This window comes from Oncorhynchus masou, chromosome 5, assembly GCF_036934945.1.
Source record: "Oncorhynchus masou masou isolate Uvic2021 chromosome 5, UVic_Omas_1.1, whole genome shotgun sequence".
NCBI classification, from domain to species: Eukaryota; Metazoa; Chordata; class Actinopteri; order Salmoniformes; family Salmonidae; genus Oncorhynchus; species Oncorhynchus masou.
Window position 1 is genome coordinate 32,670,701 of NC_088216.1, and position 27,532 is coordinate 32,698,232.

At 42.1% G+C, this 27,532-nt stretch overlaps 1 protein-coding gene across 3 annotated transcripts in view; it reads left to right on the plus strand.

The window, feature by feature from the left end:
* Positions 1 to 27,532, plus strand: part of map4k3a (mitogen-activated protein kinase kinase kinase kinase 3a) — a 79,855-nt gene that overhangs the window by 25,091 nt on the left and 27,232 nt on the right. For 2 of the 3 annotated variants that reach the window (XM_064965337.1, XM_064965340.1), the window contains exons 2-15: positions 713 to 770; positions 9,387 to 9,477; positions 10,054 to 10,118; positions 12,300 to 12,355; positions 13,042 to 13,089; positions 13,678 to 13,720; positions 14,394 to 14,466; positions 16,879 to 17,010; positions 17,642 to 17,704; positions 18,127 to 18,208; positions 19,599 to 19,721; positions 22,715 to 22,787; positions 25,411 to 25,472; positions 26,576 to 26,638. In XM_064965337.1, the coding sequence (XP_064821409.1) occupies positions 713 to 770; positions 9,387 to 9,477; positions 10,054 to 10,118; positions 12,300 to 12,355; positions 13,042 to 13,089; positions 13,678 to 13,720; positions 14,394 to 14,466; positions 16,879 to 17,010; positions 17,642 to 17,704; positions 18,127 to 18,208; positions 19,599 to 19,721; positions 22,715 to 22,787; positions 25,411 to 25,472; positions 26,576 to 26,638 (1,032 nt within the window). The remainder of the gene's footprint in view (positions 1 to 712; positions 771 to 9,386; positions 9,478 to 10,053; positions 10,119 to 12,299; positions 12,356 to 13,041; positions 13,090 to 13,677; positions 13,721 to 14,393; positions 14,467 to 16,878; positions 17,011 to 17,641; positions 17,705 to 18,126; positions 18,209 to 19,598; positions 19,722 to 22,714; positions 22,788 to 25,410; positions 25,473 to 26,575; positions 26,639 to 27,532) is intronic. The other variant, XM_064965339.1, reaches the window with a different exon arrangement.

A 27,532-nucleotide genomic window follows, 5' to 3' on the forward strand; every position in this document is an offset into this window, starting at 1 on the left:
TGGCAGTGGTAACTTTACCCCCCCCCGACCCTAACCCTAGCTCTAATTGAACCCTTACCTTAACTCACCCCTTCTAAACTCAACCTCAATCCTAAACCAATTTCGATTAACCTTTGAATCATTCCCTAATCCTGAAAAACCACATGTTGGTTTTCAATCCATAATGACTTGAATATCTTCTCACTGAACACATGAAACATGATTTTCCTTGTGACAGTCTATTCCGCACTAGTCAGGTTGGGATAAAAACCAGAATACACAGTAGTCCCATTATACCAGAATCTCGAAAAACCAGAGTCATCATGACTATGCAAGTTTTATCTGTAGCTATTTAAAGGCTCAGTGCAGTCAAACGTGATTTACACACTATGAGGTTGGAGTAATACTGTGAAATCAGCCTGCTTTGGTGAGATGGAGTTTTTGACACCAGGTAGATAATTAGTTAATAGACCAATGAGAACTAGAGTTCAAAACCAGTCTACCAGTAACAGCTAGTTTTCAGTTTTCCTCTCCCCACTCAGACCACACAGAAATTATTTTATGTCCAGATAAAAACATCTCTTTTGGACCTTTTTAAAAAAAAGTTGAGCCCCGGTTCCAAAACACATCCTCCTCAAGGTATACTCTTGGGCAGCTCTCCATCGATCACCTGTGGTTTTCTGTGTGTGGAGACTGGTCGATGTGCTCACCCTCTGTCTTGTTTGTCTTCCAGGCTCGGAACGTCACCACAGGGGAGCTGGCGGCCATCAAGGTCATCAAACTGGAGCCCGGTAAGAATCTTTGCCTCCATCTTCTCACACTCTCGGGTGACGTTTCCCCTACGTACAGATCTAGGATCAGCTTGCCCTCCACCAATCAGTGGGGAAAATACAAAACTGACCTAAGCTTAGCGTCGAGGGGCAACGTCACCCTACACCTCAACTCACTATCTCCGCTAGATTAGCCTCTCCTGACCTATTATTCCATTTGACTTACTTAAATCTTCTCTCCCCCACCATCCTACTTCTCCAGTCATTACTGTGCCTATTTCTGAGACCCACAAAACATTTGGAGGAATTGAATTGACCATAGGCAAAATACAAAAGCGTTATGCAAATGAAACCCACCTGAATGCCCCAGGCCATATGCATGGAAGTACAGTATATTATGACCCAGTGAGAGCATAACATTAGTGGTTAAGTTGGTTGGAGCATGTTGCTTACAGTAGAGCTGCGGGTTTAAATCCTGTATAGGCCACACATTGGCCTTATTAGCGTAAAAGGCATCTGCTTCATGCCTACCATTTATCATTTGTTACCCATCGCTTTAGATGAGAGTGGTGTGTGTGTTTTATCTGGGACTTTTTCTATAATAGTCAGGCAGGCCTGGTTGCGTCCCAAATGGAATGTGTCCCACGTCAGGCCAGGAATGTGGAGTGGAGCGAGCCTTGGGAGCCATATCAGACCAGAGTTACCTTCATCTCAGCCTCAGATGGCAGGGCTTGATTAAGTTGGAGTGTTAAGAGTAAACCTGTTGGTGCTTGCGGCCAAGCTCTTTGTCTGCGCCACAATAAGATTATAATTTTTGAATAGAGAGGAATATCAGATTTGAAGTCTCTGTGGTATTTCAAAAGCTGCCTGCTTATATCGAATGCATCAAAATCCAAGATGTCCTTATAATTTGATAAGATGATAATGATGGATATGAATTGTTATTCAGAAAAACTTAAAGTAACACTGTTGATATTCTTGTAGAGCTGTTGCTAGTGAGTACCCTGGAGGGATCCCGTGCAATTTCACATTATTGCATAGCAGTGAAACACAGAGCTCAAACGCCTTGTATTATTAAAATGCATTGAATGTCACATCCTGTCACGATGCAACAATGTGTGAAGATTGCAGGACTTCCATAGGCAAAGTGTTACCTGTTACTCTACATCAGTGCAGCTCCCCCCCCCCACACACACACACACACACACCCCCACACACACACACACACACAACCTTGTTCATAAGGATAAACTAGGTGTGGTATAGGCCAACTGACTCACTTCTCCAATAACCTATAGAGGCAACGTCTAACAATCCAAAAAGCTATTTTTATTGTAGTGTTTTTCTTAGTTAGCATTAGCAGACTATCTCATTGGTCCACAGTTAGTCATAATTGCTACTATAAAACAGCCTAATTATAGTTGGTTTGTGTTTGGTGATAATCTGTCAACGGTCAGTTGTGCAATTGAATTCTGCTATGAATAGCACGTTATCAGTCTCCTTGCAATCTCTAAACTGCATTCTGTTCTGTTGCTTCCATATGTGGAAATAATAGCCTACGGCCATTTCTGTCTCCTGTCTATGATACGTGGATTAGGTCATCTATTGAGGTTGAATTGATCATATGTAAGTAATGTTAGAATTAGTTTGGTAATGACGTTCCATTCACGTGAAACACGCGTTTGACGTATTCGATACCATTCCGCTCCAGCCTTTACCACGAGCCCGTCCTCCCCCAATTAAGGTGCCACCAACCTCTTGTGGTTCCATTCTAGTAATCATAATCTATTCATTTGCTAAGGCTGTTTGCTCTGTGTGATAATGCAACCTTAAGGAAACACTCCATTGCGATGAGCGGTCTCCTACTTTTGAGCTACCTATAACACTATTTACAAGTCAACCGATCACTCTAACACCTCTTAATATGAAATCGGAGAGGTTCGGATAGATGTAAGCCTTATCACGACAATATTTGATGACAAAGTGGAGCTATTACTTTATTGCTTATACCTATCCAATCCTTTCAGATCTACAAAAGGGTGGCTAGGAGTCAATGTGGAATTGTCATTTTGTACAGTCATATGATATTATATTGGTATTTTACTGACTAATCGGTATGGTGCTATTCGAATCTGAGTCAAACAACAACTCGATACATCTTATTAACATTTTGGTCTTAGTCAACTTTCAGACTCATTTTACAGTTAACTGTTGATGCTATAGTTGGGACGAACCAACCCAGGGAGTGGGAACTGGTGGGTGTAGGCTAGGCTAGAGACTAAAGAAATGTTTACTTACATTTTCTTGCTATAAATCAACAGGGATTCACTTTGAGTTTGGCTTGTGAGACTGGGTGTCAGCAGGTGGTAGGCTTGATGGACAGTGAGTGTGCGTGCGCGTGAGTGTGTGTGCGTGCACGTGAGTGTATGTGCGCAAAATTGTGTGCAGTTATCTATGTGTGTGCGGGTGTATGTACAGATATGCAGCCTGAGGCTTGTGGGGTACCATCGTTGCGGCTGGTAAGAGTTCACACAGGAAGAACTAGCTCCTATAGAAATAATGAACACTACTACATACAGCCCCTGCTCATGTGAAGCACGCTTGTGTGTGTTGCCACTAATATTCAACTTTCAGGCAGTCCGTTAAATCTACAGTACAGAATAGGATCATAATTTGATTAACCTTTTGCAGGAGAATATTCCTACAGTGCAGGACATTTTGTTTACATACTCATCTCACATGTATATACTGTACTCGATACCATCTACTGTATCTTGCCTATGCTGCTCTGTACCATCACTCATTCATATAGCCTTATGTACATATTCTTTATCCCCTTACACTGTGTATAAGACAGTAGTTTAGGAATTGTTAGTTAGATTACTTGTTGGTTATTACTGCATTGTCGGAACTAGAACCACAAGCATTTCGCTACACTCGCATTAATATCTGCTAACCATGTGTATGTGACAAATAAAATTTGATTTGATTTGATTTAAAACGTGTGGTGTATTTGCGGTTTAAAAAGGCTTCTGAAGCTTGTAATTTCCACTTTGACATTTAAGACTTCATTTTCCCTTACAAGAAAATGTATCAACCCCTACAAAAATGTCCATAAATTATAATAATTCACATTTCCTGTTGCTGCAGGATTATTTTCCTGCTGTAGCAAACTGGCTCAAATGAAGTTACTACATCTGTAGCTATCCAATGTTAACTTTCATAATTTTGCGTGTGTGTGCATGTGCGGCCGTGTGTGTTGTTGTCCTTGTACGTGAGTGTGTTCTTCAACAACCAAAGCTATTTTTGGGCGGAAGGTTGAGGGGTCAGTCAGTATTGAACCGCCCCCTGACTCTCCCAATCCTCTCCTTTTAATGTCAAACCACCTCTTTACCATATCCGCTGTGACAGCTCCTGCCTTGCTTTTGGTCGTGTGTCCCAAATGGCACCCTATTCCCTATTTAGGAAAGAATGAAATAATTGTGCACTACATAGGGAATTAGGGTTCCATTTTGGAAGCGGCTTTAGTATAGACACACAAGACTGGAGTATTTCTGCAAGGCTTTTGGACTGGGGGACCTCTGTCGTAGCGCTTCTAACGTTAAGAGGCACTATTGATTTGCTGCAACTTTCCTCTCCCTTCGTGTGTCCGTTCTTGTAAGGACACTGCATAATTCTACAATAACAGGAATTGATTTGGGGTTTACTTGTGGCATATTTTTAGGTTGTGCTCGTGGTGCCATGGTCATTTCAAACATTTGATTTGTGTCAGTTGAATTATCATCCACAGCTGACTGTTAACCATGTTTTATTTATATAAAGGGATAGTAAGCCAAATGACAAAATTACATATTTGTAACCTTACCTTGTAAGCAGTCCTTACAGAGTATCATTGTATTCTGCATGTAGTCACTCAAGGCACTTTTTTCAAAGCCTCCTTTATGAAAGACCATCAATGTTAGGTGTGTGAGCCTTTTTATCATAAAAGAACACTGTACTGTGACGTCTCTGTGTTGTTGGGAATTCCAGTCACTTCAAGGTTGCATTTCAAATGACTATTCCCTATATAGTGTACTACTTTCTACCGGGGCCCATTGGGTGTGGACTTATCATTTGTTACATATTCGTCGCCAAACCCACTGGCTCCAGATCATCTATAAGTCTCTGCTAGGTAAAGCCCCGCCTTATCTCAGCTCACTGGTCACCATAGCAACACCCACCCTTAGTACGTGCTCCAGAATGTATATTTCACTGGTCATCCCCAAAGTCAACACTTCTTTTGGCTGCCTTTCCTTCCAGTTCTCTGCTGCCAATGACTGGCACAAATTGCAAAATCATTGAAGCTGGAGATGTATATCTCCCTCTCTAACTTTAAGCATCAGCTGTCAGAGCAGCTTACCGATCACTGTACCTGTACACAGCCCATCCAACTACCTCATCCCCATGTTGTTATTTATCTTCTTGCTCTTTTGAACCCCATTATCTCACTTGCACATCCTCATCTGCACATCTATCACTCCAGGATTAATGCTAAATTGTAATAATTTTTGCCTCTAAGGCCTATTTATTGCCTTACTTCCCTAATCTTCTACATTTGCACACACTGTACATAGATTTTCTATTGTGTTATTGACTGTACATCTGTTTATGTGTAACTAACTCTGGGTTGTTGGCCAGTTCGCAGTTGTAAATGAGAACTTGTTCTCAACTGGCCTACCTGGTTAAATAAAAAAAATCAAGATGGGGTTTCTGATGTCTTTTGAACTTCCCTTGCGGATGTTTAGGGTTGAAATGCTTATTGTCTTCTTACAGTGCTTATGAGGTAGAGAATGCACTTGATAGGTCTTTGATGGTTTGCTAGATTGACGGTGACAATTGGAGCTGGAAAGTGGTCAGAAGCTTTAAAGAGAGAGAGGGAGAGAGAGTGTGTGTGTGCCCGCATTTATCAGGTGGACCACATGCGGTGGAGTTTGGCCCGGAGGTCTCTTATTAGCCATTCCTACTAACGCAGTGCAGGAACCCCATCTAACATTCATGCTGCCAAGGTTTTCACCCTGCCTCTTAAAATGCCAACAGCACGGCAACACGAGGGGAAGGTGCCACAATCCACCGTGACAGCGTGGAGTGACATGGAGGTGCTTGTCAGTACGCATCACGGCCAGGGCAGCTGGCACTCTTGACAGATGTCACCACGATGTCCAGGAGTGCGTTTTGTGGCAACAGGGTCGATGGCTCGAGGTGTGTCGCCAATGCCAGGACCATGGAAACCTACGTAGGCTAGACATAGGCTGACAGATTGACTATTCATAGTGTGTGGAGTGGACACACACACACACACACCCCCCAAGGGTGGGCGGCTAACACCCTCTAACATGTCACAGTTAACCAACGCCGGACACCATATTCAGCACCTTGTTATATCTGCCTGTCTGTTTCAATCTCAAATGTAAAACTGTTTCCCAAAGATGCTTTCAAAGCTTTAGCCCAACTAATATTCCCTAGCAACAGTTTGCTTTGGTCTAATTGGCTTATCTCGCTTTAGTGGCGTGCTGTGCAGAATTCAAAGAAGTAATTTAATATTTGCTTCTCTTTTTTTTTTTTTTTTTACTTGTTCCAATTTGTTCTAATTTGTGCTGTTTGATTTTCAGATGGCATCTCGGTCACAGTTTCCTTTTCATTTGGGCTGGCTGCCAGGCTTTATCTTCATCTTGTGCTTTGTGCTGTCCATGTACAGCCCAACAATCTGGCTTAGAGGCTGCCAAGATCTGTGTAACTGCTCCAATAGATCACAATCTGTTTCCATAAGGCCCCCTCCACCAAATCTGGATCCTGTTCATTAGGGCACGCAACGGGAAAAGTTTGACAACATTTTGCAACGGAAAACCAAAATGAGCATTCTGTTTTTGAATTCCTTTTTTCTTCCGTTTGGTGCCTAATGAGCACAACCTTGATTGCTTCCAGTCGTCCATGGTATCTGCCAACTCTAAGCCATTTTCTGTGAGCCAACATGAGATTGGGTTGTACAGCCATCACATTATGTGGTCCTTGCTTGCTGTCAGTGTATGTGCGCATCCCAAAGGGTGCACCCTATTGCATAGTGCACTGCATTTGACCAGAGGCTTAAACTGCACCGGTTAGGGGGTAAAGCTGCAAAGAAACTGACCTTATGTCAGAGCTTAAGGGCAACTGCATTCCATTATCCTTGTGCTAAGGTAAGCTCTGCTCTTCTGGGGTCAGCAATAAAAGTTTTTATTCCATGCCAAACATTCACTACTGTTTGCTAAATAGCCCAAATAAAAAATGACCATTTGGTCCATGCAGTTACAATATGTAAGGTCTTAGTGACCAGAATGTAAATATTAAACACTGTTTTGCAACTGCAGATTAATACTTCATTCCATGTATTTGTAGGATATTGTGATCAAAAAGAATACATAAGAGTAAATGAATGACAGAAGAAAAAAATACTTTTAGAATGATTCATTGTTAACGCCATGTTCTTAACTTAAAAAAAAACATGTAGGCAATTCAGCTTACATTACATCTCTGTAATAAGCCAGTAAACCTCCACTTGTGTTCTAAATATAACATATTTAGAAATTGTTTTGAGTCCAAAGACTGATTCTGGCAAGCTCGAGATAAGTGTGCAGGAGTTTATCCAAAGTCACTCCTTTGGTGTTAGCACATAGAGGCGATTGCAGTCAGTAGTCGGCTTCTCCCCCAGTCCTACATGCCCCATAGACACTGATATTTGGTCAGTTTAGCCTTTTCCCAATGAATGGTTAACGTCCTGATTGGAGCAGGAGACGCTGATCCTGGATCTGTACCTAGGGGAAACTTCACCCCCAGAGCATCCTACACAGTCAGCTCCTCTCTCCAATCCCCTCTGTGCTGGAAAAATGTCACCGCGTCACCGGAGAAGGACAGGCTCACCACGACAGGAAGCACCAGGGCCATCTGACCTTGGTCACTGTTGAAAGTGAATCCTAGGACACTCCCTCAGGAGGAGGCCGTAAGCAGAAAAAGACCCGCAAACCCCCCTCCCCCCACGATATTTCATTCATCATAGGGTTCGAGTAAACTTTCTCCTTTTTTCTTTTTTTTTGCTGCAGCGCCAACGCTATAGACAACCCTCGCCTTGCATATCCAGCACGTTACATACATGTTAATGAGCCATTACGTAAGCCAGCATACATATTTATTTTCATCTCTCATTGAGACTACAGAAGGAATTTTGAAGGCGGAGCAAGCGACCGGCTTAGAAATATTGAATAGTGGCGAGAGAGATAAAGAGGGAGGTGTAAAAAAATAAATGATCAGCTTTTTAATGAGGCCTGGAGCGTCCATCATTAAGCCAGCAGTCACACTAAAGTGACTTTGTTCTCTCTCGCGCTCCTCCAAAGCGTTTGTCCCGGCGCACACGTTTATAGACGTTGAGACCCGAGACGGAGATCAAGGTCAGCCCAGATCGGCGCCGTCAGGTCCACGAACCCCAGGGGACATTGGATGAGAATCTCTTTTTTTCGACAATCAACCAGGCTCCGCCGTCTGTCCCTCGGGCCAATCGAAGGCGAGGGAGAGCTTCATGGGCAGTCATTTCTCGTTAAAGCCAATAATCGTGCCCTGCTTCTTCCTCTGAAGAAGCATCGGGTGGAGCTGCGCTCGATAGCTCTGCCTGTGAGAAATGCGCTGACCGAGCAACAGTGCTAGTGCTAACTTGCTGATGGAGAGTGCTGGGTTTGAATGTGCAGCACGCATCCCGTATTGACAGAGCTGCTAAAAACAAAAAGCAAGCATCCCCAGCGGGTTTTCGTCAAGGGCTATTCACTGCCGCCTTGTCATTAAGAGAATTTCTTATCTGTGAGTGTGTGTGCATGTGTTTTGATTGTGTGTTTTGAGTGCACCCTCAAGGAGACAGCCCCCCCCCCCCCCAAAACATAGCTTCTATTGGTTTCTATTTCCCCAGTTTCCAAGCCCATCACGTTCCCCTGCGTTAGAATAGCGTTGAGTGTCGGGAAACACTGGCCTTCTGGTGGTGTTGACAAGCTGCCAAACTGAATATTCCCAGCCTGTGTAATTATGATCTGTGGAATTGATTCCCCTCAGTGATCGTAGTTGGACGTCGTGCGGCTCATTGATTCTGAGATGTATGGTCCTCATTTGGGAGGTGTGGAGATTAATGTTTGCAGTGATAGCTTTGCCAGTTTGACAGATGCCTTCATCAAAAGGGACTAGCATAGATTACAAATAACGCATTGATTCTGATAAATCAATCCTCCGAGCCATTATCTCTGCACATCCGGGTCAGTATGCAGACTAATGCACAGTTGGTACTTGTTTAGAGACAGAGAGGAGTCTACTTACTTTTTTTGGGCCAATTCTGTAAGTTCCCAGCTAGTCTTGCCAGAGTGCTTTGGTTCAGCGAGGTGGTCTAAGCGTGTGTCTGCATCAAAAAAATGAATAATTCAAACTTATTTTATGCCATTTTATTCATGTAGAAGCAACTGAAGTTCCTTTTAGAGTTATTCAAGTGTGTTTACATAGGTGTGTGTATGTGTTTATAAATGTGTGTTTATGTACATATGTGAATTTGTCTCTCTCCTCACCAGCTCTCTCACGTCTGCCGTCTCTCCACAGGGGAGGACTTCGTGGTGGTGCAGCAGGAAATCGTCATGATGAAGGACTGCAAGCACTCTAACATCGTGGCCTACTTTGGCAGTTACTTAAGGTAGCATATTTAAAGGCCCGCACCCCGCGCTCCCTCAGTCACCATCCCTAACCTACCCTACCCTTCCCTCCTCCACCCCTGCCCTGGCTCAGTCAATTCCCAGCCACTCACAGGCTAGGAAGTATACACACACACACACACCACACACCGCACACACAGGCTCAGCGTGGAGTCTTACTCCACTGCAGTCAAGCTACAGTCAGAGCCTCTGGTCCAACCTAGCCGCACTAACGCTAGCGCGTGATGTGGCTAATTGCTAGCTCTAGGGAAATGCTTTGTATTGAACTGCTCAAGACAAGGGGAGGTGGAGGGTGGCCATACTGAGAAGTTGCAGGGGCTGAAGAGAGGGAAGTTTCAACGCGTTGGTTGCCCGGAAGGCGGTTGTGGCCTAATAGCCAAACCGCATCATGCTGTGTCACGACCTACAAAAGACTCCCAAAAGCAGTCATCCTCCTCATACTCTCGCTCTACCCCCCCAGACTCCACCCCGCCCCCTAGCGTTTGGTTTTTACTCAGACTATTTTGAGATGTACAGTATCGATTGTAATGTCATTTGTTTCCTTTTGCTCTTTACAGGAGAGATAAATTATGGATATGTATGGAATATTGCGGGGGAGGGTCCCTACAAGACATATATCATGGTAAGCATACACAACAACATACACACACATATTTGAAAAATGACAGCTGGTTCAACCGGTACGATGAAGCCAAATTCAATACGTTTCAGTGTGTGGTCTTAAGCTAATTCCTCACTCAAGCTAGGCGTCCTCTTTACTAGGGGTACGTCCCAAATGGCACCCTATTAGTACACTACTTTATACCACGGCTCCGAGGGAATGGGTTGCCGTGTAGGAAGTAACCTAGCTCCTACCACATAACCAGACAGATTAACAGATTCTTATTACTCTTTTTCTTCTTCTTGTCTTGGTCGTTAAAGGGAGAATCTGCAGTTGCTACGTCCATTTTTGGACTTTAAAAGAGATGATATATACCCATTTTAATTCGGGAAGAATATAATTTATAAATTGCCTTGCGCTTAGTTCAACTGTCTTACCCCATCACAACCCACAATATAAGCTGGTTTTACTCCAATGTTTGTAAACATTGTAAGTTGTAAACAAACACGGTATAGGTTTAAAACATGGCTAAAACTATAAGGTTGATGTCATGGATGGTCAGTCCTTTCATCTATAGCATCCATCTATACATTGGAGTAGTTACATTTCTCCAGGCCCCATCCCGGAGTTGTGTACGAAAGCAGTGGTGGCATGAAGTCTTTGTAATTGTTTGAACTGCAGATTGCCCATTTTAAAGCACAGGTCATTAGAGCGGCTGTCTTAAGCAGCTGTTGTCGCACACACATACACTCACAGAGACCGTGTTGATTCTGCTCTTAATGACTGTGCTGGGCTCAGTCGGCTGCGAGGCCCCTCGTTAGAGACACAGAACAGCAGTCGACACCGCCAAGTACCGTTGATCTCAGCCTCCCACATATCAGCTCCCCGCTGCCACGGAGACAACTCGCTGCTCGTAATGTCCCCAACCCAAGGCTCCGTCTACGTCTCCGGAGTAAATAGAGGGTCCCCGAAACGGGAGGTGTCTGAAATGCCCTGTAGTTTCGTTGTGTCGTTACATTCCTTGAACCTTTTAACCTCAGTCGTTTTAGATGTTGGGTATTTCTAACAAGGTTTTAGACCCGCCCTGTAGGCAGGTGGCGGGGGAGGTCAAGGGGGCATGTCAATAGTCTAACATAGCTTCCTCTCCGTCTGCATTGATCTGAACATGGAGGATAGGTGAAAGCAGTATGGTAGACCATAGCTGGGAGTATGCTGTCAACTGTATAGGTTATTTCAGGTCAGTGCCGATGAAAGAAAGAATATAAAGGTAGGAGGTCATCTTCAACTGAGTTTCCCAATTGAAACCGGGTCAATGAGTTGCCAGCTGACCTGTGTAAATATTTGGAAGTAACGTCATCATTTTTTGGAAAGATAAGCTTGAAATGGGAATGTTATAATTGATTGAACTGACTAACTTGGTGACCCTGCTTTTTGATATACCCCTTAGAGGCCTAAGAGAATGTTAGTTTAATTAGCCCTGTCATGTGACTGACTGCACCTTTTAATCAGACCCCAATCAACTGGTGCGATCATGGCTTGCAATCTACTTTGTAGAGACTCTAAGAAGATTAGCCTCTCAACGGTATGGCCAAAGTCCTCACACAGCCTAAGATTGAAGCAGGATGGTGTATGATGTGTGTTCTCACTCAAACTGAAGACAGACAGACAGACAGACAGACGGACGGGCGAGCAAATTCCAGAGGATCATGTTTGAATAGACCATTGTTTTATTTGTTTATACAGGCAATCTCATTGAGAATATGCCGTTTCCTGTATAGTACTATAAATGATATTGAAATCTAAGAAGAATCTAGCTCTGTCTAATTCAGTAGCAAATCTATGTTTTGTTCCATTTTAAGTAGGGTTCTGTTGTGCCTGGTCTGTTCTATAGTCCCAATAATGACCTTGAAATAACCGAACGTTGCCAGGTAAAGCTGTCCTATCAACATCCAGTTGTGGACCCTATTGTTGATTTGATGTGATTTGGTTGACGCTGGGGTTAAATGACACAAATACTTCAAATGTGGCTTGAAATGCTGATATGTGCCCAAATAAGACGTTTAGCTTAAATAATATTAAAGATATACATGATACATTTGAGTTCAGGTACCAGATGTTGTCTCAGGCACCAACGGCTGAGGAACGTTTTAATAAAGCACGTGTGCTTCTCAGGCTCCAACTATGTCTCTCCTTATCTTTCAGTGACGGGGCCTCTCACAGAATCACAAATAGCCTACGTGTCTCGAGAAACTCTTCAGGTACGTCAATTCAGTTTGCCTCCTCCAAACGCTCCAAGCGTTCACTCTTCTTCTGACACACGTCTTTCATCTCAAAGTGTTGCCTTTGAACGTCCTCTTACCTTTGATTTGACCCATCCACTCGAAATGAGACTGAAAGCAGCCTTTAGCAATAGGAAAGGAAAGGGAGATACCTAGTCAGTTGTACAACTGAATGCCTTCAACTGAAATGTGTCTTCGGCATTTAACCCAACCCCTCTGAATCAGAGAGCTGTGGGAGGCTGTCTCAATCGGCATCCACATCTTTGGCGCCCGGGAAATAGTGGGTTAACTGCCTTGCTCAGGGGCAGAACGACAGATTTTTACCTTGTCAGTTTGGGGATTCGATCCAGAAACCTTTCAGTTACTGACCCAATGCTCTAACCAGTAGGCGACCTGCATAGCAACATCGTAAGGACTATTGTTGTCATTGATTTGTTTGATTTTGATACACAACTATTATACTATAATAAATCCCATCTTTAGAAATCCCCCAAAATAATAACCAGACTATTGCTTTCCTGGTTAAATGACAATGCTCTCATGCTTTGGAAAAGTATATGTGGTGATTTTGGTTGGATGCTAAACAGGGACAACATATTAGGATGGGATATTATTTGTGAAGAGGTCAATGGACTGACTCACTGTAGGCATGTTTCCCTCCACAGGGTCTCTACTATCTACACAACAAAGGGAAAATGCACAGAGACATAAAGGTAAGGTGGGAAAATGGCACATTGTAGCAGGAATACATGGCTTCCATGGGCATAGAATAGAGTGCACAAAGACAAAGGTAAGGTGGGACAGGGACAATAACCGTTTCAAGCAGGAATACATTGTGTAGATTAGGATAGAATAGAGATTATTGTCCTCTTTATTAAGGAAGTCATTTTACACAAGCTTGTACGCACACACAAATAGACCAACAACACCTTTACCCAGACATGTACAATTACATTGACAGTAGTTTTAGTGAATTTCTTGGCATAGATGTGCAAAAGCCATTATAAAAACATTTCTGACACTAATGGCCACCATTTTAATCCCCACAAGACATCTTTCAAAGTCACTCCAGGCTTTTCCCGTTTCGGTCTTTCCCCTGTGAAGTTTCCTTTTGATAGATGGCCTTGTTAAGAGACTGCTGCAGAAATGAAGTTGCACTGAAAATGTGCAGATACAAGTTAGTTAGACGTTTGATACGTTGTTGAGGGGGGGAAATAAGTAAAAACGTACTAAGCACTTCCATAGGCCTATGCAACTGCAGGTCCATTGTGACGTTCTGATCTTCTTTTATGTGCACAAAGGGAGCAAACATACTGTTGACAGACAACGGGTACGTCAAACTAGGTAAGGAGTCCAGGCGTGCAACTGTTTTCTTTGATGTGTGTTTCAATATGATGAATCATGGCAAGTTGATGAGCGCGTGAATCCTCACCTGGCGAAGATTGACAAGCTGTTAATTGCGCTTGGCTGTGAAGAGCACCTTCTGCTTTCACATTCTGTCTCTCTGTCTGTCTCTCTCTTTCTGTGTGTGTGTGTGCGTGCTTTCCTATTCAATGTGTGTAGTAGGCGAAATCGAGTCTGTGACGCACGCACAGCTTGGACAGTGATAATTGTATCGGTGCTAACACTTTATATCGTATTCCTTTTGGAATATTACCTGCGCCAGCTTAAAAAAAGATGTATAATTATTACAATACATGAGCATTGCATGATTTAAATTGATTTCAACATCGTTATGCATAATTATGCATAGTTTATCATCATCAAACGTGTATTAGAAGTTCACTGTATTCATGATAAACTGTTGTTGATTGCCTTTGGACATTTATTAGCCATTTATTCCTGATAAACTGTTACTGTATTAATGTAACTCTGACTTTAAACAAATCATTTACAAATCATTCATTGGTGAGTAACGACATGTTAATAAAAATGCACAATTAATTATGCTTACTGGAGGCCTCATGTAGATATAACTACAAAGTCAGGCTTCTCACGTCTTTCTTTTCCCCTGCAGCTGACTTTGGCGTCTCGGCCCAAATCACGATGACCATTGCCAAGAGAAAATCCTTCATCGGCACACCTTACTGGTAACGTCCTTCATCACTACCCCCCCCTTCTATCGATTCTTTCTCTCCCTTGATACCCAAGTCAGGGGAATCTATCCATGGATCTATCGTCCGCCATTTTGTCAAGCAGGATATGAATGTGCCCTTCAATTGATTTTAAAAGGTGTTGGACCCCTTAGAGCCGATTTCCGCATAATAAAAACATCCCCATCAAAAATACAAAAACTATTACGACTATTGAAAGATGAGACGCACAAACACAATGGCGTTCTCTGTTTTGCTATACGGCAACCACAAGCCTCACAAGACTTGTCTGAAGGTACCAGTTGAAACAGTTTTTATGTAAGTGTATATATGGAGAAAGTCTAGCGGCAGAAATTAGGGCTTAAATACACATTTCAATGCGTGTCTGTCACCAGAGATTTTCACAGTTTGAGAATGCTTGACAAAAAAGATATGCAAGTCTAAACATGTTTTGCATTTCAAACTACAAAGCTAGTAGAATATATATATATATATATATATATATATATATATATATATATATATATATATATATATATATATATATATATATATATATATTTATATTTATATATATATATTTGTTTGTTTTTTCTAACCCCAATCCAGCCCCTTACCCTAAACTGGGTTCATATCTTAACCCCAAAGCTGACCCTTACCCTAAACCATGTTGGTATTTAAATCCTGACCCTACCCTTCCCATACACTGATACATCACACTCTTTCCCTGCTCTGAGCCCACCCCTCTATTCATGTTTTGTTTAGTCTGATGTTTTTTTTTTGACTCCTATTTTGTAGTTTTTCTTTTTAATATCTATAAAGCGCAATGTAATAAAAAAATATAAAGAATGTTCAGGGCAGAACGACATATTTTTACCTTGTCAGCTCGGGGATTCGATCTTTCAACCTTTCGGTTACTAGTCCAACACTCTAACCACTAGGCTACTTGACGCCCCATATATAGTCCCATGTATTATTATAATTATTATGCTTGGCGAAAACCAAACACTGCATTCCACAGTAAGAACCTCATACCAACAGTCAAGCATGGTGGTGGGAGTGTGATGGTTTGGGGATGCTTTGCTGCCTTAGTACCTGGATGACTTGCCTTAGTAGAAGGAACCATGAATTCTGCTCTGTATCAGAGAATTCTTCGGGAGAACGTCAGGCCATCCATCTGTGAGCTGAATCTGAAGTGCAGCTGGGTCGTGCAGCGAGGCAATGATCCAAAAACACACAATCAAGTCTACATGAATATGTCTAAAAAGCAACAAATGTTTAGTTTTGGAATGGCCTATTAATGTCCAGACCTAATCCAAATGAGATGATGTGGCAGGACTTGAAACAAGTAGTTCATGCTTGAAAACCCACAAGTGTTGCTGAGTTACAGCAGTTCTGCATGCAAGAGTGGGCCACAATTCCTCCACAGCGACGTGAGAGACTGATCAACAACTACAGGAAGCGTTAGGTCGGAGTCATTGCAGCTAAAGGTGGAACAAACAGTTATTGACACAGGAGCATTGTTGTTGCATAACTTTGTTTATGAAATAAATATGTAATTGTTGTGTTATCTGTTCACTCTGATAACATTCAGTATCAAAAATATGCAAAAATAGAGAAAATCAGAAAGGGGGAAATACCTTTTCACAGCACTGTAGGACAGACACTTCAGAACAAACTTCCTTTAGATTTTTTGGGGGGCTACTATCTGTTGTTCCATGTAGTGACTGTTATTTAATATGTTCGTATGGGCTCATTTAATTATGGGCTAGTTTTATTCCTTTTTTTATATTTCAAGGGGTCTTAAAATTCTAAATCAAATAACTAAAGGATCTTTGGTATGACCTTAAAACAATTCCATATGTTAGCTTAGTAGAACCCCCGCCCAGCTTAGGCAGGGCTTCGACTCTAGTCTAGGGAGTTAACGAGTCAAACATATTCTGATTTATATTGATTGATGATGGGCGGCAGGTAGCCTAGTGGTAATGCGCGTTGGGCCAGTAACCGAAAGGTTGCTGGTTTCAATCCCTGAGCCAACTAGGTGTGTCTGTGCCCTTGAGCAAGTAACTTAACCCTAATTGCTCCTGTAAGTCTCTCTGGATAAGGCCATTTTGGGGCCTTAAGCTAGATTTGGGTGGGTTGCCATCCCTGACCATGGGGGCAAAACATTTTAGTGGCCCCCACTTGGCGGCTCTAGTGGTTGCGCCACTGCTAAACAAAAGTTTTGAAATATTTACAAAATGTGTTCATATTTATAAACATTTATTAGCGAGTTATTGGCACAATTGGTTATACAGTGTGAGTTGAGAGATCAGTGTGAGTTGGTTGAGATGACTCTGTATTGCTATTGACTGTGCCAAGGCTATTTGGTGAATGGTTCATTTGACTGAGCCGACTCCCTGTGTGCAGGATGGCACCCGAGGTGGCAGCCGTGGAGAGGAAGGGCGGGTACAATCACCTGTGCGACATCTGGGCAGTGGGTATCACCGCCATCGAGCTGGCAGAGCTGCAGCCGCCCATGTTCGACCTTCACCCGATGAGGTTAGTGTTTGAACCCGTTGGTATCAGACCAGGGTCCTTTTCTTTCTCTTAAAGGAGAGTGGACTCTCCTTTCTTATTTTGTTGTTTTTGACAGAGACCGTTATGAAATGAAGAGCAGACAGAGAGAAGGGGCCAGTAGGTGCCGGGATTCTTATCCATACAGGCAGGGGAATCGTATACACTCACACCCCACATATGTATTTGGACAGGGAAGCATATCTTTTTTGGGGCTCTATACTCAAGGATTTTAGATTTGAGATAAAAATGTTTCATTTGAGGTGACAGTACAGAATGGCACCTTTTATTTGAGGTTATTTTCATACTTATCTGTTTTACCGTTAAGAAATGAAAGACCTTTATGTAAGCTAGTCCCCCATTTGAAGAAGTCTGTAGTATTTGGAGAAATTCACTTATAGTGTATTGAAGTAGTCAAAAGTTAGTTATTTAGTCCCATATTTCTAACATGCAATGACTCTACGAACTCGTTGTATGCATTTGCAGAACATAGAGAAAGCATAACATCATTATTTTAAATGTATGCTTAGTAAGTTAGCACCTCTGAGTAAAAGCAAGGATTGTAAGTGTAAGGACTGAATTCCTTAAATACACAACTGCACTTTTTTTCCCTCAGGGCCCTGTTTTTAATGACCAAAAGTAACTTCCAGCCGCCCAAGTTGAAAGACAAGGTGAAGTGGTAAGTGTCTTTTAGGGTTGCTGCCTGCAACATTACCTACACTCTGGCCAGTTCTATTTCGCTACTTGAACACACCGTCCTCTCCCACCCCAACTCTTATACATTAGAACTGGATGGGAAAAAAGATGTAATACAATATTAACGAATCAAATCAAAATGCTGCTAAAATATTAACAGTCAGACACGCCTGTCACGGCGTTAAAAGAGCCTCAGATTCGTGTCGATGTCATTGGACTCCGAGAAAGGCTGTTTTTTTGTGGAGAGGGGCTGGAGAATTGACAGCCTAACTTGATTTACACATAATATGGGGTCAGGTTTCATCCCAAAGAGGTTTGATCGTTATTAGCATATAAATGGAATATTTATGATCGAATAGGCGGAATATATATTTTTTAAATCCAATTTCGTTCTCCCTCCCCAAGGACCAGTAATTTTCATCATTTTGTAAAGATATCGTTGACGAAAAATCCAAAGAAAAGGCCCTCTTCAGACAAGCTGCTGCAGGTAAGATGATCAGCAATGGGATTGTAGTGACGTCATTGTGTAGATCAAGGGATTTGGTTGCCGCAGTGACAATTCATTGTTTGTAAGTAACCCTTTCAAATTTTCAAGGTCAAGATTTAGTGAAATAGTGTGAATATTTGGAACTAGAGCCCTCTTTGCATTTGTTATATGTAGACTGGTTAAACGGGCAATATGAAGTTTAAACAGTAACACAGCAGTCACTGTTTTTGTACACAGCTGAGGGATGGTGCTGGAGAAATGTAACCACTCTCAAATGTATAGAAAGAGCTAACGGGTGCAAGGACTGACCATTCATGATACTATATCAAAATTATAGTTTTGAAGGTATACAGTTTTTTTTTTTTTTTTTTTTTGGTAAAACAAGCTTATATTTTGGGTTCTGATGGGGTACGACAGTTGAGCTAAGCTCATGAGGCAGTTAAAATATCCCTCAAGAATCAATGGGTAAAAATGATTTAAAAGCCTGAAAAAGGATGTTGCAATCGCAGAAAGTGCTGCAGTTTTTACATAGCAAATCTTATTTACTAGTAGCCTGAGGTTTGTGTTCTCAGAACTCTCCCATGTTTATTACTCAAATAAACATGGACAGAGGAACCCTTCTAACTCTTACAATCTCAAACGTTTTTATTTTTTATTTTTTTATCTTAGAAATCTTGTTTATCAAATAATTTGAAGATTTACTGCACTTATAGTGCCTTTTTGCACATTACTCTTTAGCCTTTTAATAATCTATTGCACTAGCATGTGATAAAAACAGGATAATATCTTGTGTTATGCTTGTCTGAGGCAAATGGCACCATATTCCCTATATAATGCACTACTTGACCAGGGCCCATATTCGGGACGCAGCCTAAATGTTTTGTGTCTGTCTAGTGTTTGCCTATCAGTTCATATCAGATGCACCACTTTAGCCCTGAATTGAATTGTCCTGAGGGATGGATAAAGTTGTATCTTATCTCATCTTAGATAACATTTTCCCCATGCCAAGCCAACTCCTATTTTATTCAACTGCTGTTTGGCTCAAGAGGGAACAACCACGGCAGGAAATGTATTTATCATTTTTTAAATAATTGAGTGCTATGATTAATTTGACAATATCGGTACAAAAAAAAGGAGTTTTATTCGATTGCATTTCTCATAATGCAATCTTTCTGACACATGGATTTTCTTGACTGAATCTGGCTTTTCTGTTCCATAGTCTCCTACAGTTAGTCCCAGTCCCAGATCTGTTTGTATAGTCTTGCCAACTGCTATGGTCATTGCCCCACCAATAACCATAGGATTTGGCAAGGCGGCACAAACAGATCCGAGACCAGGCTTTCCTACAGTATGTACTCAGCTTCATTGTTGTCCCCTGATGTTTTCCCAGCATCCCTTTGTCTCGCAACCTCTGAGTCGAACGCTGGCCATCGAGCTCTTGGACAAGGCCAGCAACCCGGACCACTCCTCCTACGACGACCACTTAGATGACGAGCCCGAGGAGCCTGAGGAGGTACAGTGGAGCTGCAGACACTCAATCAGAACCAGTAACCTTTGCCTCTAGCGAGGGGGCTAGTCTGTTTCTGCTATCTTGCCAACTCCTTGTCACTCAGCGTCAATCCAAACATTTGGCATGACTATTCCATAAGGAGTTGGCAAGATAGCCGAAACAGATTGGCACCCAGGCTAGGTTGCCTCGGAGGTTGCCATTTTAAAATGGTGACATCGATTCTCACAGCGGAATAGTAATAATTTAGATTTGTGTTTTCTTACCTGTATTCCTGGTTACCGGTTTTGATTGATCAAGGCCCTAAATCATTTTAATTGACTTTAGAGGACAGTAATTGGTTATATAGCATCTACTGTACTTTGTCATACAGAACATTTTGTCACTGTAGGTTTTAGGGGTCAATTTAGTCTGTGTATAATGCACAGCAAGAGCTTGACGAGAGTGCTTTTGCTATTCATAGCCACGGTATTCACACTCAGCAGTACTTTCTGTCGTTGCCAATATTATACTAGAATACACTGACTGAACATTCTGTCCTGTTCATTGGCACACTTAAATGCATATTTGTTAGACAATTACAGAATGTATAATATTATACAGCATCTATATATTTTTGTTTTAATTTTGAAGCTGTACTAGCCTTAGCATAAGTGTTAATTAGCCTCTTATCTTCTTGCAATTTAAAAAAAAATCAAATGTAAAAAATCACTAATTCCAAAACCTTGCACTGTCACTTTAACTGGCAGCAGTCACTTTGTCCAAGGTCCATAATACCTGTCTGTAGGTGTTGACACTGTGCCTTAAAGGAATTCTTTAGGCCGTCTCACCCCCTGCCCTGTCCTCAACTGCTCTGGGGTAAAGTTTCCCCCAGGTACAGATCTATGATCCCTTCCCCCAATCCTAACCTTAAACATCAGTGGGGGAAATGCAAAACTGACCTGAAGATCAGCATCTAAGGGCAATTTCACTCTACTCCTCCTCATCTCCTCTCATCAGTTGGGCTGAGTGTATCTGCCTCTCTCCTTTGCCCTTAGTCGAAATACAAGAGGGTCGTTTGGCTCATACTGGGGTGTGTTTCAACCTGTTGACCCCTCCCTTTCTCTGCAACTCCCACGTATTGCCGTTGGCAGAGAGGTACCGTGTGTGTGTGTGGAGGCATTGTGGGCCTGTGTTTGCCTGCTCTGGTAAATTAGATTGTGTGGACACAGACATGTTTTGTGCATGAGAAGTGTGTTTGGGTGTTACTTCAGAAATGGACATGTGCTGAAATTGTTTGACGTGGAGAATGTTGTGATACCATTGGGCCCTTGCTGAAGCTAAAATGTATGCTAAACCTTTTGAGTACTTAGTCCCACTTTACAGTGGGTGACCATAATACATATTTACATCCGGTAGTGTAATTACAGTGTAGAGACTGTAGCTCGACATGTAAATACAAAAGGTATCGGAGACACTTATTGTAAATTGGAACCAAATGCTATTTGTAGACCCATGTGGCTCAGTTGGTGGAGTATGGCGCTTGCAACGCCAGGGTTGTGGGTTCAATTCCCACGGGGGACCACAAGAAAAAGTATGAAAAATGAATGCACTCACTACTGGATAAGAGCATCTGCTAAATTAATAAAATATAAAATACAGACAAGATAGATCCTATAATATATGCTGGTGAAGGTCCTTCAACCGCCCTTCATTTCCGACAGTTTGGCTAAATGCTTTTAGTCTTTTCTTCAAAACAACCACGCAGTGAAGGATGTCATTCAACTGTCATTTTGTGCCCTGGAACTGTCAGTTCCACTGTGAGCCCTTCACATAAAGTAAAGTGCATGTCCTCTGATGCACGAGGGAGGACACACTGCTAAATAAATAACAGTGGAAGCCATCCTGGGACTACCTTGGCTTCCGCCAAGTGTCACCCTGGTCCCTACGTAGTGCACTATGTGGGCTGCCGTCAAAATTAGTGCACTATATAGAAAAAATTAGTGCACTATATAGGAAATGGGGAGCCATTTGGGATGCACACTTATTGATTTTCCCCACAGGGCTTAGCGACCACCCCCCCACCCAGAAGGGTCATTTTCATTACGCATGTGTCATCAAAGTGCGACATTCAGTGGTGTTATTTTTACACCAGCCTTTTTAATCAGGGAAACATGGAAGGTTGCCAGGAATATGTGACTCACCGGAGTGTCCCAAATGGAACCATATTCCCTATATGGTGCACTACTTTACATAAGTATTCAGTCCCTTTGATATGAGACTCGAAATTGAGCTCAGGTGCATCCTGTTTCCATTGATCATCCGTGAGATGACCGTGTGTCGAGGCACAGATCTGGGGAGGGGTACCAAAACATTTCTGCAGCATTGAAGGTCCCAAAGAACACAGTGTCCTCCGTCATTCCTAAATAGAAGAAGTTTGTCAAAATTGCTTAAGCTCAGTAAATTTGGTGAGGAATCATTGATGGACAGGAATATTTCAACCTTATCTCTGATTTTCAAGCAAATTTAATTCAGGACTGAGACTAAACCAGTCAGGATCACTCCACTTATTGGAAAGCCATTCTGGTGTGTCTTTGGCATAACAATGTGTGTAATTGCCTCACTGAAAAATATAACTCTAGGTTTTCAGAAGACAGGTAGGTTTTCCTTGAACTTTATACCAAGGCTTTGCTCCTTTCATATTTCTTTTGATCCTGACAAATTCCCCAGTCCCTGCCGATGACCAGCATTACCATTTCATAAAGCTGCCACACAATACTTGAAAATACAATTTACAGGGTTTTTGTGACGCTTTCATAAACGGTACTGTAGGTGGAATGTATGTCAGAATGCCTGCATCCAAAAATACTACATTTTTGACTAATGTATTACTAGCCTGGTCCCTGAACAGTTTGGGCTGACAATGACCATAAAGGTTGGCAATACAGCACCAACAGATCTGGGACCAGGCTAGTTAGTGTTTTACTGTTTCCCTCACTCTACTTTATCTGTTTTGACAGCCTCCTGTACCTGTGCCACATCGGATTCGCTCCGGGAACACACGAGAAGGGAAGACACTCTCCGAGATCAACTGTGAGTGTCTTCAGTAGCATTTGTCTTAATCCCTCTGGTATAAGACTGTTATGAGAGTGACATTAGCATGCCGTAGTATGTCGTAAGCAGTCATGACTAGGGCTGTTGAGGTGACTGTATTACCGCCACACCGGTGGTCACGAGTCATGAAGGCAGTCAAATTCCACATGACCCTTTTAGTCACGATAATTAGGCTTCTCCAAGCTCTGATGCCGCTGATGGTCATTAGTAGCCTACCAAACTTGCTAACTGCCTGGTACTCAGCATTCTATTGTCCTTCTAATCGCTCTGACATCAATGCAAATGTGTTCGAAAATCTAATCAAACACTTCATGAGAGGCCATGAGCTAATGTTGCACAACATTTCAATAGGCTATGCAATTGCGCGAGAAAACAGCAATGGCCTCTATTAAAAATAGGAGGGTCGGCTTTCTATTGGCTAGACCTACTGTATTTATTTCTCAACTTTCTAATATTAAGCACATTGCTTATATTTACAACAGGAGTACCTAGCTGGCATGAAAATGAACCACGGGAAACACATCCTCCATCCTCCATTTAAGTGCATAGATTACATGTATTTCTGTCCCGCTGCCCCTGTTTCGAGACCGGTGCATGATAATGGTCCATTCTAAATAAAAACACATTTCACACATATATTATTTAGTATATGTAAAGACAATATTAAATCAAGAATAGCCTAGCCCATAGGCCTGTATGTTTTAGTAATGTTTGTTTCACAACTAAAGTGGCCAAATAACATTAATGCGCTTTACAAGGGGTGTAGAGCCGAACTGGCAAACATAAGTAGCGCGTGAGTTTCAAGTTTGGGGAAGATCATTTTCACCATAAAAATGCACCTTTTTAATAAAAGCATTACACACATAATTGCATTTGTGGTCACTTTTGAGAATGGTGTTTTCCGCTAATGGAACATTTACGCTTATAGCCTACTACCATGTGCGCATTGCATCGCTTATAATGGGAAGAAATAGCCTAATAGTTTAAGTTAAATGTTCCCGATCTGTTGCGTCAGCCACATTGCATAATTTTTTGGGGGGGATGCTAGTGGTTGTATTAATTTGGGATCTATCGCATCCCACAACTGTCCCAGACTATGTTTGGAATATTTATTTCTCGTACAGAATAGAATAGGTTGAACTTTGTACTATGGGGGATAGTAGATTGACATAGGCTAGTGCTGTTGCTGTTCGTTAGGTCTATTCATATTGTTGACTGACGAAAAGTAAATAGACGGGTCTTCCAATATCTTCAATATGCACCTCGGAATTGGATAAGGACCACCCAAGTGCTGAAGCGCTTAGCGCGTAAAAATCTCCTGTCCTCTGTTGCCAACACTCAATACCGAGTTCCAAACTGCCTCTGGAAGCAATGTCAGCACAATAACCTTTTATCGGGAGCTTCAGGAAATGGGTTTCCATAGCCGAGCAGCCGCACACATGCCTAAGATTACCACGCTCAATGCCAAGCATCGGTTGGAGTGGTGTAAAGCTCACCGCCATTGGACTCTGGAGCAGTGGAAACATGTTCTCTGAAGTAATGAATCACAGTCCAAAGGACAAATCAAGGTTTGGTGGATGCCAGGAGAACGCTAACTGCCTCAATGCATAGTGCCAACTGTAAAGTTTGGTGGAGAAGGAATAATGGTCTGGGGCTGTTTTTAATGGTTTGGGCTAAGCCTCTTATTTCCAGTGAAGGGAAATCTTAGCACTACAGCATACAATAATATTCTGCACAATTCTATTCTTCCAACTTTGTGGCAGCAGTTTGGGGAAGGCCCTTCCCTTTTCTTGCATGACAATGCTCCCGTGAAGCGAGGTCCATACAGAAATGGCATGTCAAAAAAGTTTGCAAGTTTATAGTGGGAGGCGGGATCAGATCAGCACAGTATTGTCCAATGAAGTTGCGGGGTGAGCCCAACATGCACATCCCCACATGTACGGATGTTGTACACAATGTTCGGGGGACCGCTTTTGGCTCGTGAGCGCTTCTTTCAAAACTACTGGCTGAAATTACACGAATCCTTTATAACGCATCTTTACAACTGCCTCAAGTGAGTAGCCACAATCTAACGTCTACTAAGGTCACTGTGACTGGTTAGGACATCTATAATGTCACGTTTATAACAATGTAACACAAGCTTTTCAGATTTCTTCCTAATCGGTCCTTCTCATGACCTTGTGGTTAAATATGGAAAACCACACTCCCTCCTTATCTCTCCAGCTCTCATTTTTGTCACTCAGAGTGGCAGAGACATCACTTCCCAAGAGACTTGAATATTCACCCTGCATCTGCAAAAGGCATATGGGGAACTGCTTACTGTTCATTCAGGAACTCTATATGTGAGGGTCTAAATCTTTGCCATTAAGTTTTGACTCCGTGCCCACAGGGATTATGGGGGAAAGTGCCTGCACTAGTAGGAAAATGTCCATAAGTGATCTTTAGCGATATGTTGTGCTTATGTTACTGTTCGACTCATGCGTTTTTGTTAATTTTTTCTTTGCCAGGCCACTGGGACTATATTTCGAAATGTGTCGTGTGTTCATTTCTTAGTACTGCAGTTTGTTTAATTCTGTGTACATTTTTTTTTTAACCCTGATAGTTGATCAAGTCAAGTTTGATCCCCCACTTAGGAAGGAGACTGAACCTCATCACGAACCAGCAGTGAGTGACTCTCCTAACACACAAACACACACACACACACACACACACACACACACACACGCTTGCCCATCAACATTTCACACTTTTCGACCAACCAAATCACGCTTTGCAACAATAACAACTGTTTAAATTCAGAACCTCACAATTTCCATGGCTTCTGCTATTACTATTGCACTGCTATTATCCCTTAACTGTGCATTGTATTTCGGATGAGGCGAACTATAGAATTATATGTTATATAGACTATATTAACTGTATGTGGCACAATAGGGATGGCAGAGGCCTCATACAAAGCTGTATTGGAAACCCTGAATGTATGCTCCAAAGGTAGGCAGTGCACTATATATGGAATAGGGAGTCATTTGGGACGTACCCACAGTCAACAGATAGGAGTTGTAGTTTGTGTGTTGACTTCAAAAATACCGAAGGGGTGAGACACTCTCGCGTTGTTAAATAGATTTTGGAACCCTTCCAACAATGAAATATCTAACCTAGTCTAAACAGTGTTTGAATGTGTGTGTGAATCAACACAGTTATAAAGTCTGTACACAGTGCCTTCCCATCCTCCAGTCTTTAAGTATTCTCATCTTTTATGCTTTTTTTCTTATAACCCCCCCCCACACACACACACACGCACACACACTCGGGCGACTTAGCAAAATATTATATTTTTCTTTATTATTCTAAATATATTTGTATATTTTTGCAAGGAGTGTTTTATTTTTTTGTTTTTTTATCCCCAAAGAAATCGTGGGCTTGTAATACTCTTTCTCTCTCTCTCAACTTCTGTCTTTGGTGTGCTTCTGTTGGAGGGGAAGGTCGGCCACTTATTTTAGAAGCGCAAGTCCATGAAAGATAATTTTCTGAAGGCCCCACTTGCATGGTATCCTTTTGGTCCACTGGCCAGCCTTTTGAGTCTCTCACCCCTTAAGTGTGTTTTATTTGTGTATACATTTCTAAACCCAACCATCATCCCACCTCTTCGGAGAACAACTGAAACACTTCAACATTTTTTTTATACTGTGTGTGTGTGATTTTTATATTTTTGTAAATACCAGATGACTGTGAATAATCTATATTTTCTTGGTCTGTCTACTAAACAGCCCGACTCTGACGATTTTTTGGACTGTGTGGAAGAACAATACTACACTGCAAGATCTAACATGGTACTTTTGTTCTTATTTTTGCCCACATTTGACCTCCGTTTTGTGTTGTCTCATCCTCATCGCAGTTCATATGTTGTCACTCTGAAGCCCGCTGTCTTGCTCCTTTCGTTGGCATCCCATAACACTTTCACTTGTTGTTGCATGTAAAGACATAACCCGTGCGACATGTACTCTCTTTTGAAACACATAGTTTGCAGCCTATAGTTCCTTTTGGTTATTAAAGTATCATGCGTCACTGCACATTTATTGATGCCCTGTATACCTTACAGTATGATCAATTTGTATTCCTACCTGGTTTTGACGTGGATGATGAAATAACACAGTAATATAAGCATTAAAAATCACCAAACAGGTTACAATGAGGAAATATATCGCATCTAACTCGTCCCCTAGCCTATTTTGTAGTAAGTTGAATTTTTTTTAGCATACGCTTGTTGTTTACAGAGGCACAAAAGGGCTTTATTTTTAGGCCTTGTCACAATGTGACACGTCTCTTTTTCAAAGAGAGAGAGAGGTTTATAGAGAGGGGGATGGTTATCAAAGTGCAACGCCCTCTCAATGATGGCAGACTCAGACGAGGGAGGACAGGGAGCTGGAGAGATGAGAGAGAGAGGAAGAGGGGTTGGGATGGAGATATAGGGCTGGAGCGAGTGAGGTTTAGAGAGAGAGAGTGAGGTTTAGAGAGAGAGAGTGAGGTTTAGAGAGAGAGAGTGAGGTTTAGAGAGAGAGAGAGAGAGAGGTTTAGAGAGAGAGAGAGAGGTTTAGAGAGAGAGAGCGGGGTTTAGAGAGAGAGAGAGCAAGGTTTATATATAGAGAGTGAGGTTTAGAGAGAGAGAGAGTGAGGTTTAGAGAGAGAGAGTGAGGTTTAGAGAGAGAGTGAGGTTTAGAGAGAGA